General features: G+C 37.9%; 1 protein-coding gene across 1 annotated transcript in view; it reads right to left on the bottom strand.

Moving 5' to 3' along the window:
- Positions 1-16,277, bottom strand: part of MFSD14A (major facilitator superfamily domain containing 14A) — a 41,455-nt gene that overhangs the window by 22,466 nt on the left and 2,712 nt on the right. The window contains exon 2 of the mRNA XM_014851504.3: positions 5,350-5,445. Coding sequence (XP_014706990.1) covers positions 5,350-5,445 — 96 coding nt within the window. The remainder of the gene's footprint in view (positions 1-5,349; positions 5,446-16,277) is intronic.

Below are 16,277 nucleotides of genomic sequence, written 5' to 3'. Positions count from 1 at the left end.
CATTTAGATACAATCTAATCTCCACAATCCTTGTAAGGCCTAGGTCTCTTCCCTCCACCCCATGGTTTTCCCCATCACACAAGAGAAAAAGGTAGAAGACAAAAACCGCACTTATTTATTTTTTTAATTTTACTGCAGTAACATTGGATTATAACATTATATAGCTTCCAGACGCACATGGTAATATATTTTGAATTCTGTGTAGATTACATCATGTCCACCACCCAAAAACTAATTATAGTCCATCACCTCACACGTGAGCCTAATCACCCCTTTTGCCTTCTCCCCTCCCCGCTTCCCCTATGGTAACCACGAATACAATCTCCATTGCTATGTGTTTGTTTGTCATTGTTTTTATCTTCTACTTATGAGTGAGATCCTACAGTATTTGACTTTCTCCCTCTGACTTATTTCACTTCACGTAATACCCTCAAGGACCATCCATGTTCTCACACATGGCTGGATTTCATCATTTCTTATGGCTGAGTAGTCTTGCATTGTGTATAAACACCACATCTTCTGTATTCATTCGTCCCTTGATGGGCACCTAGGTTGCTTCTAAGTCTTGGCTGTTGTGTATAATGCTGCAATGAGCATAGGGGTACATGTATCTTTATGCATTTGTGTTTTCAAGTTCTTTGGATAAATACCCAGCAGTGGGATGGCTGGATCATAGTAGACCTATTCTTAATTTCTTAAGGAAACTCCATTCTGCTTTCCATGGTGGCTGCACCAGTTTGCACTCCCACCAGCAGTGTACAAAGGTTCCCTTCTCTCCACATCCTCTCCAATACTTGTTTCCTGTCTTATTAATTATAGCCATTGTGACCGGAGTGAGGTCATTTCTCATTGCAGTTTTGATTTGCATTTCCCTGATAGTTAATGATGTTGAGCATCTTTTCACTTGCCTGTTGACCACCTGTGTATCTTCTTTGGAGAAATCTCTGTTCAGATCTTTTGCCCATTTTTTAATTGGGTTGTTGGCTTTTTTGTTGTTGAGACGTATGAGTTCTTTGTATATTTTGGGTATTAATCCCTTATTTGATATATGGTTTGCATATATCTTCTCCCAATTAGTAGGTTGTCTTTTTGTTTTGTTGGTTTCCTTTGCTGTGCAGAAGCTTTTTAGTTTGATGTAGTCCCATTTGATCACTTTTTTCTTTTGTTTTGCCAGCCTGGTCAGACATGGTACTTGAAAATATGCTGCTAAGATTGATGTCAAAGAGTGTACTGCCTATGTTTTCTTCTAGAAGTTTCATGGTTTCGGGTCTTACATTCAAGTCTTTAATCCATTTTGAGTTGATTTTTGTGCATGGTGTAAGGTAATGGTCTACTTTCATTCTTTTGCATGTGGCTGTCCAGTTTTCCCCACACCATTTATTGAAGAGACTCTCCTTTCTCTAGTGTATGCTTTCGGCTCCCTTGTCAAGTATTAGCTGTCCATAAATGTGTGGGTTTATTTTTGGGCTCTTGATTCTGTTCCACTGATCTGTGTGTCTGTTTTTGTGCCAGTACCATGCTGTTTGGGTTACTATGACTTTGTAGTATATTTTGAAATCAGGGAGTTTGATACCTCCAGCTTTTTTCTCTTTTCTCAAGAATCCTTTGGCTATTTGGGGTCCTTTGTTGTTCCATATAAATTTTAGGATTCTTTTTTCTATTTCTGTGAAAAATGTTGGAACTTTCACAGGGATTGTGTTGATTCTATAGATTGCTTTAGGAAGTATGGACATTTTAACTATGTTAATTCTTCCAATCCAAGAGCATGGAATATCTTTCCATTTCTTTGTGTCTTCTTCGATTTCTTTCAACAATGTTTTATAGTTTTTGGTGTACAGACCTTTCACCTCTTTGGTTAAGTTTATTCCTAGGTATTTTATCCTTTTTGTTGAGATTATAAATGGGGTTGTATTCTGAATTTCTCCTTCTGCTATTTGTTATTATTGTTGTTAGTGTATAGAAACGTAACTGATTTTTGTGTGTTGATTCTGTATCCTGCGACTTGACTGTATTCTTTTATTATTTCTAAAAGTTTTTCAGTGGATACTTTAGGGTTTTATATATATAAAATCATGTCGTCTACAAAGAGTGACAGTTTCACTTCTTTTTTTCCAATATGGATCCTTTTATTTCTTTTGCTTGCCTGATTGCTCTGGCTAGGACTTCCAATACTATGTTAAATAAGAGTGGTGACCGTGGGCATCCTTGTCTCATTCCTGTTCTCAGAAGGATAGCTTTCAGTTTTTCTCTGTTGAGAATGATATTTGCTGTGGGTTTGTCACATATGGCCTTTATTATGTTGAGGTATTTTCCTTCTATACCCATTTTATTTAGAGTTCTTATCATAAACGGATGCTGTATCTTGTCAAATGCTCTCTCTGCATCTATTGAGATTATCATGTGATTTTTATTCTTCATTTTGTTAATGTGGTGTATCACGTTGATAGATTTGCAAATGTTGAGCCATCCCTGCATCCCTGGAATGAAGCCCACTTGATCCTGATGTATGATGTTTTTAATGTATAGTTGTATTCGATTTGCTAGTATTTTGTTGAGGATTTTTGTATCGACGTTCATCAGTGACATTGGCCTGTAATTTTCTTTTTTTGTGTTGTCCTTGTCTGGTTTTGGTATCACGATAATGTTGGATTCATAGAATGAGTTAGGAAGCCTCCCCTCCTCTTCAATTTTTTGGAAGAGTTTGAGGGTAGGTATTAAGTCTTCTTTGAATGTTTGGTAGAATTCACCAGGGAAGCCATCTGGTCTTGGACTTTTATTTTTTGGGAGGTTTTTGATAAAATTGCACTTATTTAAAAACATGTATACATTACAGATGAGCAAAGAACTAGAAAAATAAAACTCTGAGCTTAATATTCCTCAATATTTAAACTTTTTTTTTCTGAAAGGATGTTTGATTTAAAAAATATAATCAAGTTAAAATTGAAAAAGGTAGAAAATGATGACCACGATAATAATATGGACAACTCTCCCTAGTAACCACAACTCATCATTTTGCCATAATAAAATTCCAGCACACAGAACAAACATGCGAATTAAGAGTAACTGTTATAACAACCATGGGAAGAAAAGTCTCGCCATAAATCAAATAGTTGGCAATAATGTCATAGCAATTATTCCAAAAAACATAGTCATGCTGGCCAAAAAAAAAAAAACCTCATCAAGTGCCCCCAAATTAGCACCTTTGATTTTCCTGACCAGAATTCAAGATTTTAAAAAGTAAAAGAAAAGAAAAAAAGAAAAACCAAAGGTACTGTCCATTTTGTAATTAACAAAAATAATTAAGAATATACTAAGTACAAAGCTAGTTTTCCCATAACTTTGAAAAATGAACTAATAAACAAGGCTTTATGTCTAAACAACTGGACTTCTTCCTTTTCTTAAAGAAGACAGTCTCCCTTTGTCCCATTAGAAAAAAGATACCAAAGTTAGCCAAAAATTGACATGTGAAAAATTTAAACCAGAAGTAAATTTTGAAAAATAGTTATATACACTTCAAAACCTGATGAGAAATTATGGAAACATCATAAAAAGCTCTTTTGATGGCTTGCTAACAGTTTACCCAACATTTTAATCTATTTAGCTAGTGACTGGGCTGCCAATAATCTCAACTACCTAAAACACGGGTATGAACCCCTTACTACCAGCATTACCCGAGACTGGGCACTGAAACAAAGCAAACCCAGGTTCAAATACCAACGCTGCATTTTAACATCATAGTAGCAAGCAAGTTGCTTAACTTTTCTAAACCTTAATTTTCTTGTCTGTGTTATAAGGCTAACACCTCACTCAAAAGGTGGTTTTGAGGATTAAAAGTGGTGATGTATTTAAAGTGCTCAGGACTGTGCCTGGACCCATCATAATATAAATATATATGGACTGTTTACTACCTTAAACCATGACTAATGATCCACCAGACAGATTTATACGTTGAATGGGTAGTGGATTATAAACAAGCACACTGGAACATTAGGAGAGCTAACAGAAAGGTGTGAGACCAGAAGGTTATTAAAGCACCTCAGTAGCCCTTAATATCAAGTTATTACAATAGAATGAAGTTACAAATGTCATAATGAACTTGCACCATCTGATCAGTATAAATGGATTACGAAGGCAGGAAATATGTAAATTAATTTTTGAAAGATTCCCATCAGAAATTATTAAACTAAAAAAAGATCATATATTTAAAAAGTCCACTTTTCAATTATTTGGAAAATCCATTTATGTAAAACTGATGACTCACTACAGGCAAATGAGCCGTACGTATTCTTCTTAAAAGGGAAAGGATCTCAATCAAAACATACTCAAATCAGCATTCTTATAACTCTATGTCAGGGAACTTTTATTATTCAGGGAACTATTCTAACTTGCAATGCATAGTTTATTACAAACGGAATTGTACTTATTTGAGATTTTCCTTTCTTCTGAATCTTGTTTTAGCGGTACTCATGAATATGTCCTACATACTCAAAATAACTGTTAGACATCCGTATTTTATGGAGATACAATAATGATTATGTAGCCATATGCTAAGAAATAGGGAACATACATTTTCTTAAGACTAGTTCAATCTACTTATATGATCATTCAATTTATCTATAAACAACTTTTTATAAAAACCCTTTTAGTATAACAATGAACAAGTTCATGAAAATATAAGGAAGTATATCTCTTTAAAATTCTATCCTTCTGGGATTTGGTAAGCTGCACCTTTATTCTGATTACACCTTCCAAGGTATTACAGGCTTCTACCCTAACTACTCTTTCCTCCATCCATTCCCCTCATCTACACCCAGAGGAGAAAAGCAGCTATCACCTGAGCTGTTTGGTATGGCAGGGAGGTCTTTTCTAAGCTTCCAAACCTGGGCATATTTGGGTAAAATCAGCTCAGGGCTTTGAAAAGAATCACCTTTCTAGAAGGTTACCTTCAGATCCTTGGCCTAAACTAAAAGAAACTTGTATGTGGAAAATGCAGCTGCATGAATGAATCTCAAAGTAATAACGCTGAGTGATTCAGGTCACACATATCATCTTTCCTAAGCTTGCCAGTCCAAGAATCCTTTCTGCCTTACCCAAACAGAGCGGGGATTAAGCCCCTGCATAAACATGTCCAGTGTTCACCCAAAGAATCACACCTGTCCAAGCCCTCCCAAACAAAGAGAAGTAAAGGTTGGAAAAGAAAACTGAAATGGTAAAATACAGTACCAAAGGGTTGACAATATTGGTGGGAGAACTAACCCTGGAAAAGTAAAAGGGCCGTCGTCCTTTCCCCCAAAACTGAAGAAAAAGAGACTTTAAAATCAGTGATAAATAAATTAAAAGACTACTTACCACCAAGGTGGGTGCTGTCAATAATCCCCAAGCAAAAAACTCCAAAAAGATGACGATAACCGCATGATAAACACTAGGAGAACCTATTCCTTGAGGCTATAAAAACAGATTTTAAAAAAGTTAACGGTGCATTACAGAATTACTAACAATGATAGCAAGTGTCAATAAACATTTATTGAGAACATACATGTATTGGGCACTACATCAAACATCTGGACACCCACTGTCCCTGTCCTCAAGGTGACAGGGACAGACAAGGAAGCAAATAAATACATTACATAAGCACAGTGTGCAATGGGAACACACAGAGTCCAGGGTGGGGATGGGAATACCAGACTTCCAGGAGGAAGGGTGAAAGGATGTTAGGATGAGGTGAGGGGTGGGAGAAGGGACAGCGGAAGTTAAGGCAGCAGCCTGCACAAAGGCTGCAAGACCTGAGAACAGGAGGCATTACAGGACTCCTATAGTTCAGTACAACTAAGAATGGGCCACGCTTTCGGAGTATTGAGAGATGAGCTAGGGGCACACAGGACTAACTTCCACGCTAAGGAGTCTATATTTAATTCTGAAGGCAACGGGGAGCCACTAAAGAATGTCAAGTAAGACTCACATGATCACATGAAACTTTTAAGAAAGATCATTCTGGCAAAGGTGTAGCAGATAGATTAAAAGGTGGCAAAACTAAGAAAAGTTAACAGTCAGGAGGCTACTGTGCTAACCCCAAAACATAAAGGACGCACGTGAAAGCATCATTAACAGACACTAACATGCTCCAAAGTAGAACAGTCCCCACAGTAGCATGTAAGAGATTCAGGATTTGATATACGCAAGACAGAAAATACCAAATTAAGTTTATACTGCTGCTAGAGATGTCTTAAGAATTACTTCAGTTGTTGAATTTCATATTTCTAGGGGCAACATTAAAATGATGGGAAAGCGGGGCTGGCCCCCTGGCCGAGTGGTTAAGTTCGCGCACTCTGCTGCAGGCGGCCCAGTGTTTCGTTAGTTCGAATCCTGGGCGCGGACATGGCACTGCTCGTCAGACCACGCTGAGGCAGCGTCCCACATGCCACAACTAGAAGAACCCACAACGAAGAATACACAACTATGTACCGGGGGCTTTGGGGAGAAAAAGGAAAAAATAAAATCTTTAAAAAAAAAAAAAAATGATGGGAAAGCAAATGACCTATAATATTAACTCAGTTTCTGCTGACAAGTTTGTATAACAGAAAAACAAGTCTAATCAACACATAATACAATGTCATACTTAAGTTTTAAAGTCTATTCGATAGTCTGATGTGGAAAATATTAACAGTGTTTGGGTCTCTCCATACTTTAAAAATGATACATCATTTTTAATATTGTGATAATGCATCTTCATCATTTAAAAAAATGTCCTTCCCAACTTGCAGAATTTAGGTACCTGAAACCCCCCTCAGTAGGAGAACTTGCAGCTGAGGAATCTGAGACAGACAGAGGTCGGGTGGGGTTTGGGGGACACAGACATTGAGGGACTATAGCTGGGAATGAATCTGTACAAGATCTCAGTCATTCAACAAATATTTACAGACCACCTACTAGGCACCAGAGGTGCTGGGACCACAAAAACCAAGACACACTCCCTGATCTCAAGGAGTTCACAGCCTAGATAGGAAGAAAACTCGTTACAATCATCTGCTTATGTGTAACTGCAATGAAAGAGATATACGCAAGTTAGGAAGCAAGGAAAGAGTACTGCAAGAAAAGGAAGTAGTGTAGACAATCACATCCGAGAAAACCAGAATGAAATAGACAAGGGCCATGACAGTTTAAGGACAATGGAGAATAACGTTCTAATCATGGAGAAAAGCAAGGAAGGCAGATGAGGCAGCTGCGAAGCTTTGTTAAGGAGTCTCACAGGAAACCATTGAAGGGTATCAAGCAAGAGGACAGTGTGATAGACCTGCACTTTTCAACACACCATGGTGATTGCCTAAAGGATGAAACTGAGCAGCAAACTGCATGCAAAAGGAGATAATTTCAACCAGTTCAAACAAGTGATGATGAAACAGGCGAGTGGCCTGGATGCTGGAGGGGAGGGAGTGGATATAAGCATTTAGGATTTGAAACTGGCAGAATTTGGTAAATGTGGGAGGGAGAGTCGAGAGTGACCTCCAAGTTTTTAGCTCAGTTATCTACTAGTGGAAGTTGGTAGCTTTCCAGTTTTCTTCCCCCTAGGAGGCTCAGATTTACTTTAGGTCCTATCTGAGACTGCCCCTTGTACTTGAAACATTTCTATTGTCCTTTGAGGGCTAATTAAAACAATTAGTCAGCAGCAAATGTGACTGTTGGAAACTACCAGTGTAGATGAAATTATCTGGAGAAGATGAAGTGTGAAAAGAGCAGTGGGCTAAGACAGAACCCCAAGAAATACCAATATTTCAGTAGTAGACAGAAGAAAAGGAAACCATGAAGAAGATGAAGGAATAATCAAAGAGGATCAGGAGAATCAAAAGAATATAGTGTCACAAACGATGAAGGAGCAGTTTTAGGAAGGAAGAAGTGATGACCAGTACCACATAGGGTAAGTAGAGGGAGATAAGGTCAAAAAATGTCCATAGGATTTAGTAAGCTCCACACCAGTTTTGTTCACCGCCACTTATACTCAGCACCTAGAAGAACACCAAGTAGAACTTCTCAGTGCCTTCAAAATGGTAATTTATATTATGAATCTCTGAGAAGCTGCAGTGTGCACTGTTTTCCAAACTTGACCAAGGAATCTTTTTTTCATATAGGAGATATTATCTCATGAACACTTGACCTCCTTAGAAAACTGTTTGGGAAACACTGATAAAAAGTAGATGATCATTATCTAACAATATGTGTAAATATACACAGAGCAAAATGGCTAGAAGAAAATAATGTGTTAAAAGTGGGCGTTTAGGGGCCAGCCCCGTGGCCAAGTGGTTAAGTTCACGCGTTCTGCTTCTGCGGCCCAGGGTTTTGCAGGTTCAGATCCAGGGTGCGGACATGGAACTGCTCATTGGGTCATGTTGAGGCAGAGTCCCACACACCACAACTAGAAGGACGCACAACTAAAGTATACAACTAGGTACTGGGGGGATTTGGGGAGAAAAAGCAGAAAAAAAAAAAAGAAGATTGGCAACAGTTGTTAGCTCAGGTGCCAATCTTTAAAAGTAAGTAAATAAATAAAAGTGGGTGTTTAAGTGAAGAGCACCTAATCAGTTGAGAGGCATGTCAAGGAACGCTTCCCAGAGAAGGCAGGAGGTACTATCTAAACTGAGACCTCACAATCCAGTGGGAAAGACGTCAAGATTGTCAGGTGTATATGTCCATTTGGGGAGGTCGGTGGAGGGAAATGATGGCCAAATGTGTCTGAGGTAAAGGGAACAGCATATGCAAAGGCCAGAAGACAAGAGATATTGTAGCTTACTGTATCTGATATATGATATCTAAGGTTTCCACTATCTAAGGAGAGAAGTGATAAACGATCAGGTTGAGAGGTGAGCAGAGGTGAAACTGAAGAGGTGACTCAACAAAGGCCTTTTAAATCACATTAAGGCCTTGAACCTGAAGGCAGCAGAGTAACATTGAAATGTTCTAACTCAGGAGTAACATCACATTATAGGATTGCTTTCTGGAACCATAATTTTCACTGCAGTGTGGCGAACAGGCTGAAAGAGAGGGAGGAAGACCAGAAGGCAAGCTATCGAACATACCAGCAGGTAAGAGGTAACAGTAACTTGAACAAGACAGCAGTAGTAGGGATAAAGCAAAGTGAATGAGTATAAAAAACATTTAGGAAAAAGGACTGAGTGGTTGACTAGATATAGCAGAAGAGGATAAGGGAAGATCGAAGATGAAAAGGTAAGAGTTCAGTTTCTCGCCTGGTCAGCTGGACAGTGAGGAAAGGGGAAAGAACAAAAGATCAATTAGTTCTAGGCACACCAGTTTGAGAAAAACTTGTATAACATGAGCTGAATTTAGGGCAAGAAACTCAGGAAGATATGTAAGAAACAGCAAAAGATTAAGATCTCAACCAAGTAAAGCAATCATAAAAACCAATATAAAAGCATTAAGACACCATAAAAATATAAAGGATATAAACAAATAATTTTAAAAACAGCTAATAACATTCTATCCTATGGAAATACCCAAACATTCAGAGAAAGTTCCACCACAAAGATGTTCAAGGCAGCACCATTTACAGTAGGAAATGTGGAAACCTACAGGTTCAACCTTTAGGTACATGTCCTATAATAAATCACGTACGTAAATCAGAACAAGATGCAGGCATAAATTGTTTACAGATAATCTTTAATGACAGGTAAAAATGCTTATGGCAATGTTAAACTTCAAAAATCAAAGCAGGATATAAAATTGCTTATGTAGAGTAATCTCAACTATGAAAAACAAAACAAAAACTCACCTCAATGTTAACAGTGTTTATGTTAGGTAGCAATTTTAAGTGACATAAAATTGTTTATTATGTTGTTCTGAATTTTCTAAATATGTTGTTCTGAATTTTCTAAATCTTTTCTAACAGGCATGCTTGTACTTTAAATAAATGTTTTGTTTATTTAAGAGAAAAACTATGCAAAACTAGAATGGAAAAAGATAGGAAGTGGCATATATTTGTCCCTCCTGGGCCATTCTCTCATATTTCCCAGAATTGGGAGGAAAAAGTCTATGATTTTTTTAAAAAAAGCAGGACAGGGCAGTGGGGGCCAAGGGGTAGATATCTGTTTGTCTTAAAGTACTGGTAATTTTGAGAGTTGTATTATATCCATAATCATCTCTTCTGTTTTAAATGAATTCAAAAGTAAATCAAGACCTTAATAAAACTGACAAAATTTAAAAATATTTTACTGATTTGAAATTACAAAAACTTCTAGGTAGGGCTTTTGACAAAACAGAATATGTCAAACATAATGGAATAACTATCCATAAGCAAAATTTCAGGACAATTTGGGAAGGAATACAAGGGTCATGGCCTGGGCAGAAAGACCAGGGAAGAGGGTTAACAGACAAGTAGGGGGCAAGTATTTGACCAGTAAGTGGTTACAGCATCAAGAGCAGAAGAGTTCAGGGGGCCAGTCCTTTGGTGTAGTGGTTAAGTCCATGAGCTGCTTTGGCAGCCTGGGGTTCGCCAGTTTGGATCCTGGTGCAGACCTACGCACTGCTCATCAAGCCATGCTGTGGCGGCATCCCACATAGAAGAACTAGAAGCACTTACAACTAAGATATGCAACTATGTACTGGGGCTTTGGGGAGTAAAAAAAAAAAAAAAAAAAAAAAGAGGAAGATTGGCAACAGACGTTAGCTCTTGGCCAATCTTAAAAAAAAAAAAAAAAAACTTGCCCGAAAAACCTTCCAAAAAAAAAAAACTAGAGAGTTCAGATCATAATGAGATCATATCAACAGATGACATTTGAGGATACTCAAGAGAAGTGAAGAGGTACAAAGTGAAAAATCCTGAAGGAGACATAAACTATCACATACCTAACTCCAAACGCCAAGATATGCCACCTAAATCCATAGTAATTACTAGACCAGAAGTCCACTAGGCTGAGTAATTTTTCACTTTTGGAGGTAGGAGAGATGGTTCCACCCCTAACTTCAACCTCAAGAGTCAAGGACCATCTCCTCTAACCCTGCCTCCACCCTCCAGTCTAATTCCTATTCCCCAAATCATACTTTCCATTGGTAGTAGATTTGGCTTCATCATCTAGGCTTTTGGCTAAGCCTTTGAAAGTCTACTTATTTATTCTTCTATCCTGTAATACTAGGTAACTTCCATGAAGTTTTATTTTGCCATGTAAAGTACTTATTTCATCTTATTTAACCTAAACTTACCTTTTCTCAAGTTCTTGCTAAGGCAGGCCCTTTATTATTTATGCTTTATTATTCTACATCCTGGAGCATCTGGTACATGCATGGCACAAAGGTGCTTAATGAATGCTTGTAGAATTGAAATGAATTACTCTCTAAGTCTCTTCTACCTATCTCTATAGGCATTCAGTCATTGTATTTAAACAATGTTAAAAGGGCAGCACAGGGGCGGGCCCTGTGGCCAAGTGGTTGAGTTCCCACACTCCGCTTTGGCGGCCTGGGGTTTCACCAGTTTAGATCCTGGGCATGGACATGGCACCGTTCGTCAAGCCATGCTGAGGTGGCGTCCCACATAGCCAAACTGGAAGGACTCACAACTAGAATATACAACTGTGTACTGGGGGGCTTTAGGGAGAAGGAAAAAAAAATGGGGCAGCATATTCATTAATTAAACTTGCAACTTCCCCTATTAATTCCCTCCTCTATACTCTGATATCCTATGGTTGCTGCTGTATCATCTATCACATGGATTCATTGTACACATACACTAGATTAAAATAATAAATAGGTATTACTGAAGACTTACAATGGTTTACATTCATAATCTTATTTACTCTTCCTAACAACCTTTCAAGTTAGATACTATTATCTCCATTTTACAGCCCAATACAGCAAATAAGAGAAGGAGCAGAGTCAATCCAGGCAACTCTGGAGCCCAAGTCTGGAGTCCTGCTGGTTGCAGTGGTCACACTGCATACATTGCCACAGGCTGTTACTCTCTTAAGTGTAGGGATCCAGTCTTATCCATTTTAGTATCCCAATGCACAGCACAATGTCTGGTACAGATAGGGTATTTAATGCCCATGGATTGACTGATAGCCCTAATGATAGTCACTAAGCTGCTAGGTGACTTAAGTATGTCACTTCACCTATCCCAGCAGTTGAGGGGTAAACAATTAACCACCTACCCAAATCCTCATCTAGCTCTCATACTCTGAGTCTATGCTTGCCCAAGCAATATGAGTTTATGAATCCAGCAGTTATTATGCAGGACATTGACTTTGATAACTTATGTTGTATTCCTATCAGTGATCTACAGGCTTACATGGATTGTCGGCCAGGGGACAGAAGTAATTCCACCAATATCTGGGCATTATATTGCCATTACAATCCCACTTATTAAACAGGATGTTATCCTGTGAGGAAACAGTGAGAATAAGCCAAAGTGAGGCTCATTCTTCAAAATAACTGGCCCAGACTATTCAAAAATGTCAATATCATTAAAAAAATCTATTCTAGAATGAAGAGACATGGCAACGAAAAGTAACGATTAAATTCTGCATCCAAAAAAAGACAGCTATAAAGGACATTATAGGGACAATTGGGGAATGTGACTATGGATTATATAGTACAGAATAGTATTGTGGTAATGTTAAATGTTCTGAATGTGGTGACTGCATTGTGTTCATGTGGGAGAATCTCTCTATTCTTGGGTGATACCATCCTGAATGCTTTAGGGATAAAGTGTCATGATGTCCATAACTAATTCTCAAATGGTTCAGATAAAATTTGAGTATATATAGAGAGAAAGGAAAAACGAATGTGGCAAAATGTTAACAAGCGGTAAAGTGTTAATCTACGGGATGGGCAAATGAATACTCATTATGTTATTCTTGAAACTTTTCTGTAGTTTTGAAAATTCTCAGAACAAAAGCTGGAAAAAATAAAAAATACGATAAAAACCAAAATAAGGTATGAAGGAGAATCATTTTGAACTTGGAATTTAATACTCACAGTATTAGTCAAGAATGAGGGTAAAATCCATCTTCAGAAAGAAATATTGAATTTTCTCTGAACAATACATAACTAAGCTGACTAAAATAATTTAATGTAAAAGTCTTACACAAAAAAAGACCAATACACTTAGTCATAGGTATCTGAGAATTGTAGCTTTTCGTGGAGGAACATAAAAAAAGTTCCTACAGAAAACAGCCCAACTCCAAGGCTGCTTTCCTGGGCTCCTGACCGCTTAGGGCCTAACTGGAGGGGATGCAGGGCTGCACTGCTGGGATGTGGCATCACGTTTCCTTTGTCACAAAGTCAGCTGATGTTTTTCTTATTTTCTCTGACTTTAATCAAGCAAGGAAAAATTTACTACATTTGTGAACAAAAAGAAAACCGAACCTCAATTTCCTGAAAGTATGAATCACCACAAGCACGGAGAGCAGCCAGCCTGGTGATCTAGTGGTTAAGATTCATTGCTCTCACCACCAAGGCCCAGGTTTGTTTCCTGGGCAGGGAACCACACCACTCATCTGTCTGTCGGTTGTCACGCTGCGGCGGCTACGTGTTGCTGTGATGCTGAAAGCTATGCCACCGGTATTTCAAATAGCAGCAGGGTCACCCATGCTGGACAGGCTTCAGCAGAGCTTCCAGACTTAGACAGACTAGGAAGGACCTGGCCACCCACTTCCAATAAAACTGGCCAGGAAAACCCTATGAACAGCAGGGGAGCACTGTCTGATACCGTGCCGGCAGGTGAGAGGATGGAGCATACGGCAGGGCTCTGTGTGCTGTCCAGAGGGTCGCTGGAGTCGGAACTGACTCATCGGCACTAACAAGAAAAGATGTAGAGACACTATTATACTAAGTCATTTGGCCTTAATTTGAAGTGAGACTTTATTTTACTGATATGTTATGGATCAATTCTAAAGAGATATTCAGTATTTGTGTATCATCACAGAAGTGAAAAGGTATTGGCTGGATAAGAACAATCTTAAGATTTAAGAACAATCTTAAATAGATTTAAATACACTTCTTAAAAATATTCAACAAGAGCATTAGTAATACTGAGTTTTACTCTAAAAAACAAAAAGGCCTAGAGCTTAAGACCGTATTGCTTTGTGGTAAATTATGAAAAAATACGTGACACGATAGACTAATACATCCCCTTCCATTCTTAGGAGGAAAATATGTGGCTGTTAAATCAAGTTAAGCCATCACTACATGAAGTGCTTATCCCCATGAACAACTAATGGATTACATGGTTCAAATGACTACAAACTAAACTCACTAAAAAGGCAAAATAAAATTAAAAATAAAAAATCACCATCAACACAAATATCAAACTGTCACCAACGTCTAGGATGGAGCCTAAGCTCAGGACTGGTCTTAGTGTAATCTCTTAATCTCTCCGTTTATGTAGCTAAATGATGAAATACTACCTACCACCCCTTATTTTATAAGAAGCCTCCCTAAGAGGGGGGAGTACATCATGTGGTAGAGTTCATAACTATACATCACTGAGACAGTGGGCTCATTATTAAGAATAAGCTACTACATCTGGCCCTCAGAGATAAAACCCCCCTTCAGGGATCTTGACATACCTGGCTGAAACTGTCAATTGTTACTTTAATTGACACTTCTTATAAAAATAATGCTAAAAGACAACTTGAGCTTTTAAATAATTGAAAAATTTAAATCATATATACTCGTCAAAATACTACTCAGAAAAAGCTATTCTTTTACTTAAAATTCAAACTTTTGGTAGCTGCAAATGAGTTACACTCAACTACAAGTGAACTTCAGCAAATGCTATGATTATACTGGGAAACAGGTCTTCAAACTATATTAGGATGAACTGGACATATAATCTGAGAAAACTGCTTACTAACTTATCCCCAAACACACTGACCTAAAGCAAATGTTGAACCATGAAGGTAAGGAGGTAAGTCATTCAGGGTACCGCAGGCAACAAGCTCGCCAAAGACAGACATACATACATACGCATATATCCTGCTATTTCTACTAGGCATGGGCTAGTGACTTCAAAGAAGAGCTGCTTTTTGAAAGGCACCAGGGCCTTCCTCCTCATGGGTTGCATACTAGCAACCAGAGGCTGACTATTTAGTAACTCTCTGGGGGCTACAGAGAGCTATCCTGCAACTCCCTCACCATTCTCCTGGGGGAAGATGCAAAGGATCAGAGCTTGGTTCCAGACTTCTGATGTGGTTGCTAACTCCTATTTACTGTGATTAAAATCAGAAGTCTCAGGAATAAAAACCTGGTGCTCTGCCTCTCTGGGCATATTTTATTTTGCAAATAAATATCAATTTTATTTTCTTCAGGTACTTCCAACAAAGTAATTCACATATGCCTTGCTTTCTATCTAATCTTTAAAGTCATTTTACCAATTCACTCATGAAAAAAATTGGACATTTTTCGCTTCATCAGAGATGCAGACCCACATCTGTATTCATAAAACAATAAGGATCACACAAAAAAAGAGGAAAATTCTATTTTTGATAATACAAATAACTCACGTAAATAACTCTTTAGCTCTTAGCCTCTACCAAGAATGCTTATAAACAATCTGGTGATACATAGTAATGATTTAACAACAAAACTGGAAGTATTCTAAAATGTGAGAATGCACATTTAATTCAACAGTCCTAAACGGTCTGTACTGAATAAGAGATCTATCAAAATGTTATATACATTAAAACATAGCTAAAAACTCTATTTCTACAGAAGGATGCTTTAAAAAGCAAATTCATCAATAACGTCACAGATACTTTCATCAGCAAAATGGTATACAGTAGATGATTAAGTAAATTTTTAATGAATGTAACCTGTGGAGCTATTTTTTAGTTACTTACGTTGTTTTCAAATAGAACAATTATTCTTAATTTGGGGAGTATCGATCCTTTTGAGAAACCTCCCTAAAAAACGTTTAGTCAGAATTTTGCCAACAACTTCAGGGTGAACAAACCCGGGTTAAGAACTCCTGATACAGAAGCACACGCCTTCATGTAATTTACCTTAATTGAGTACTACTCAAATGGACAACATTAGTTAGCTTTACCAGGGCTTCAGAGCCAACTGAAATACAATTTCAAGAAAAGAAAAACATTTAGTACCTTCTGATTCACCTGGTTCATTTAGAAAGGTCCACTTCTTCAACTCTTCCAAAACTATAATAACTCTGTGCTAAGTCTTTGACAAATCATTTACGACTCATTACTAATTTTGTTTATCAATATTAAAATTGGCTGATCAGGCTTACAAAGATGTCATTAGCAGAAGAACAAAGCAAA

The sequence above is a fragment of the Equus asinus genome, chromosome 16 (genome assembly GCF_041296235.1).
Source record: "Equus asinus isolate D_3611 breed Donkey chromosome 16, EquAss-T2T_v2, whole genome shotgun sequence".
In the NCBI taxonomy this organism is placed as follows: Eukaryota; Metazoa; Chordata; class Mammalia; order Perissodactyla; family Equidae; genus Equus; species Equus asinus.
The sequence above is the reverse complement of the archived record's forward strand: the minus strand, read 5'-3'. Positions and strand labels throughout refer to the sequence as shown.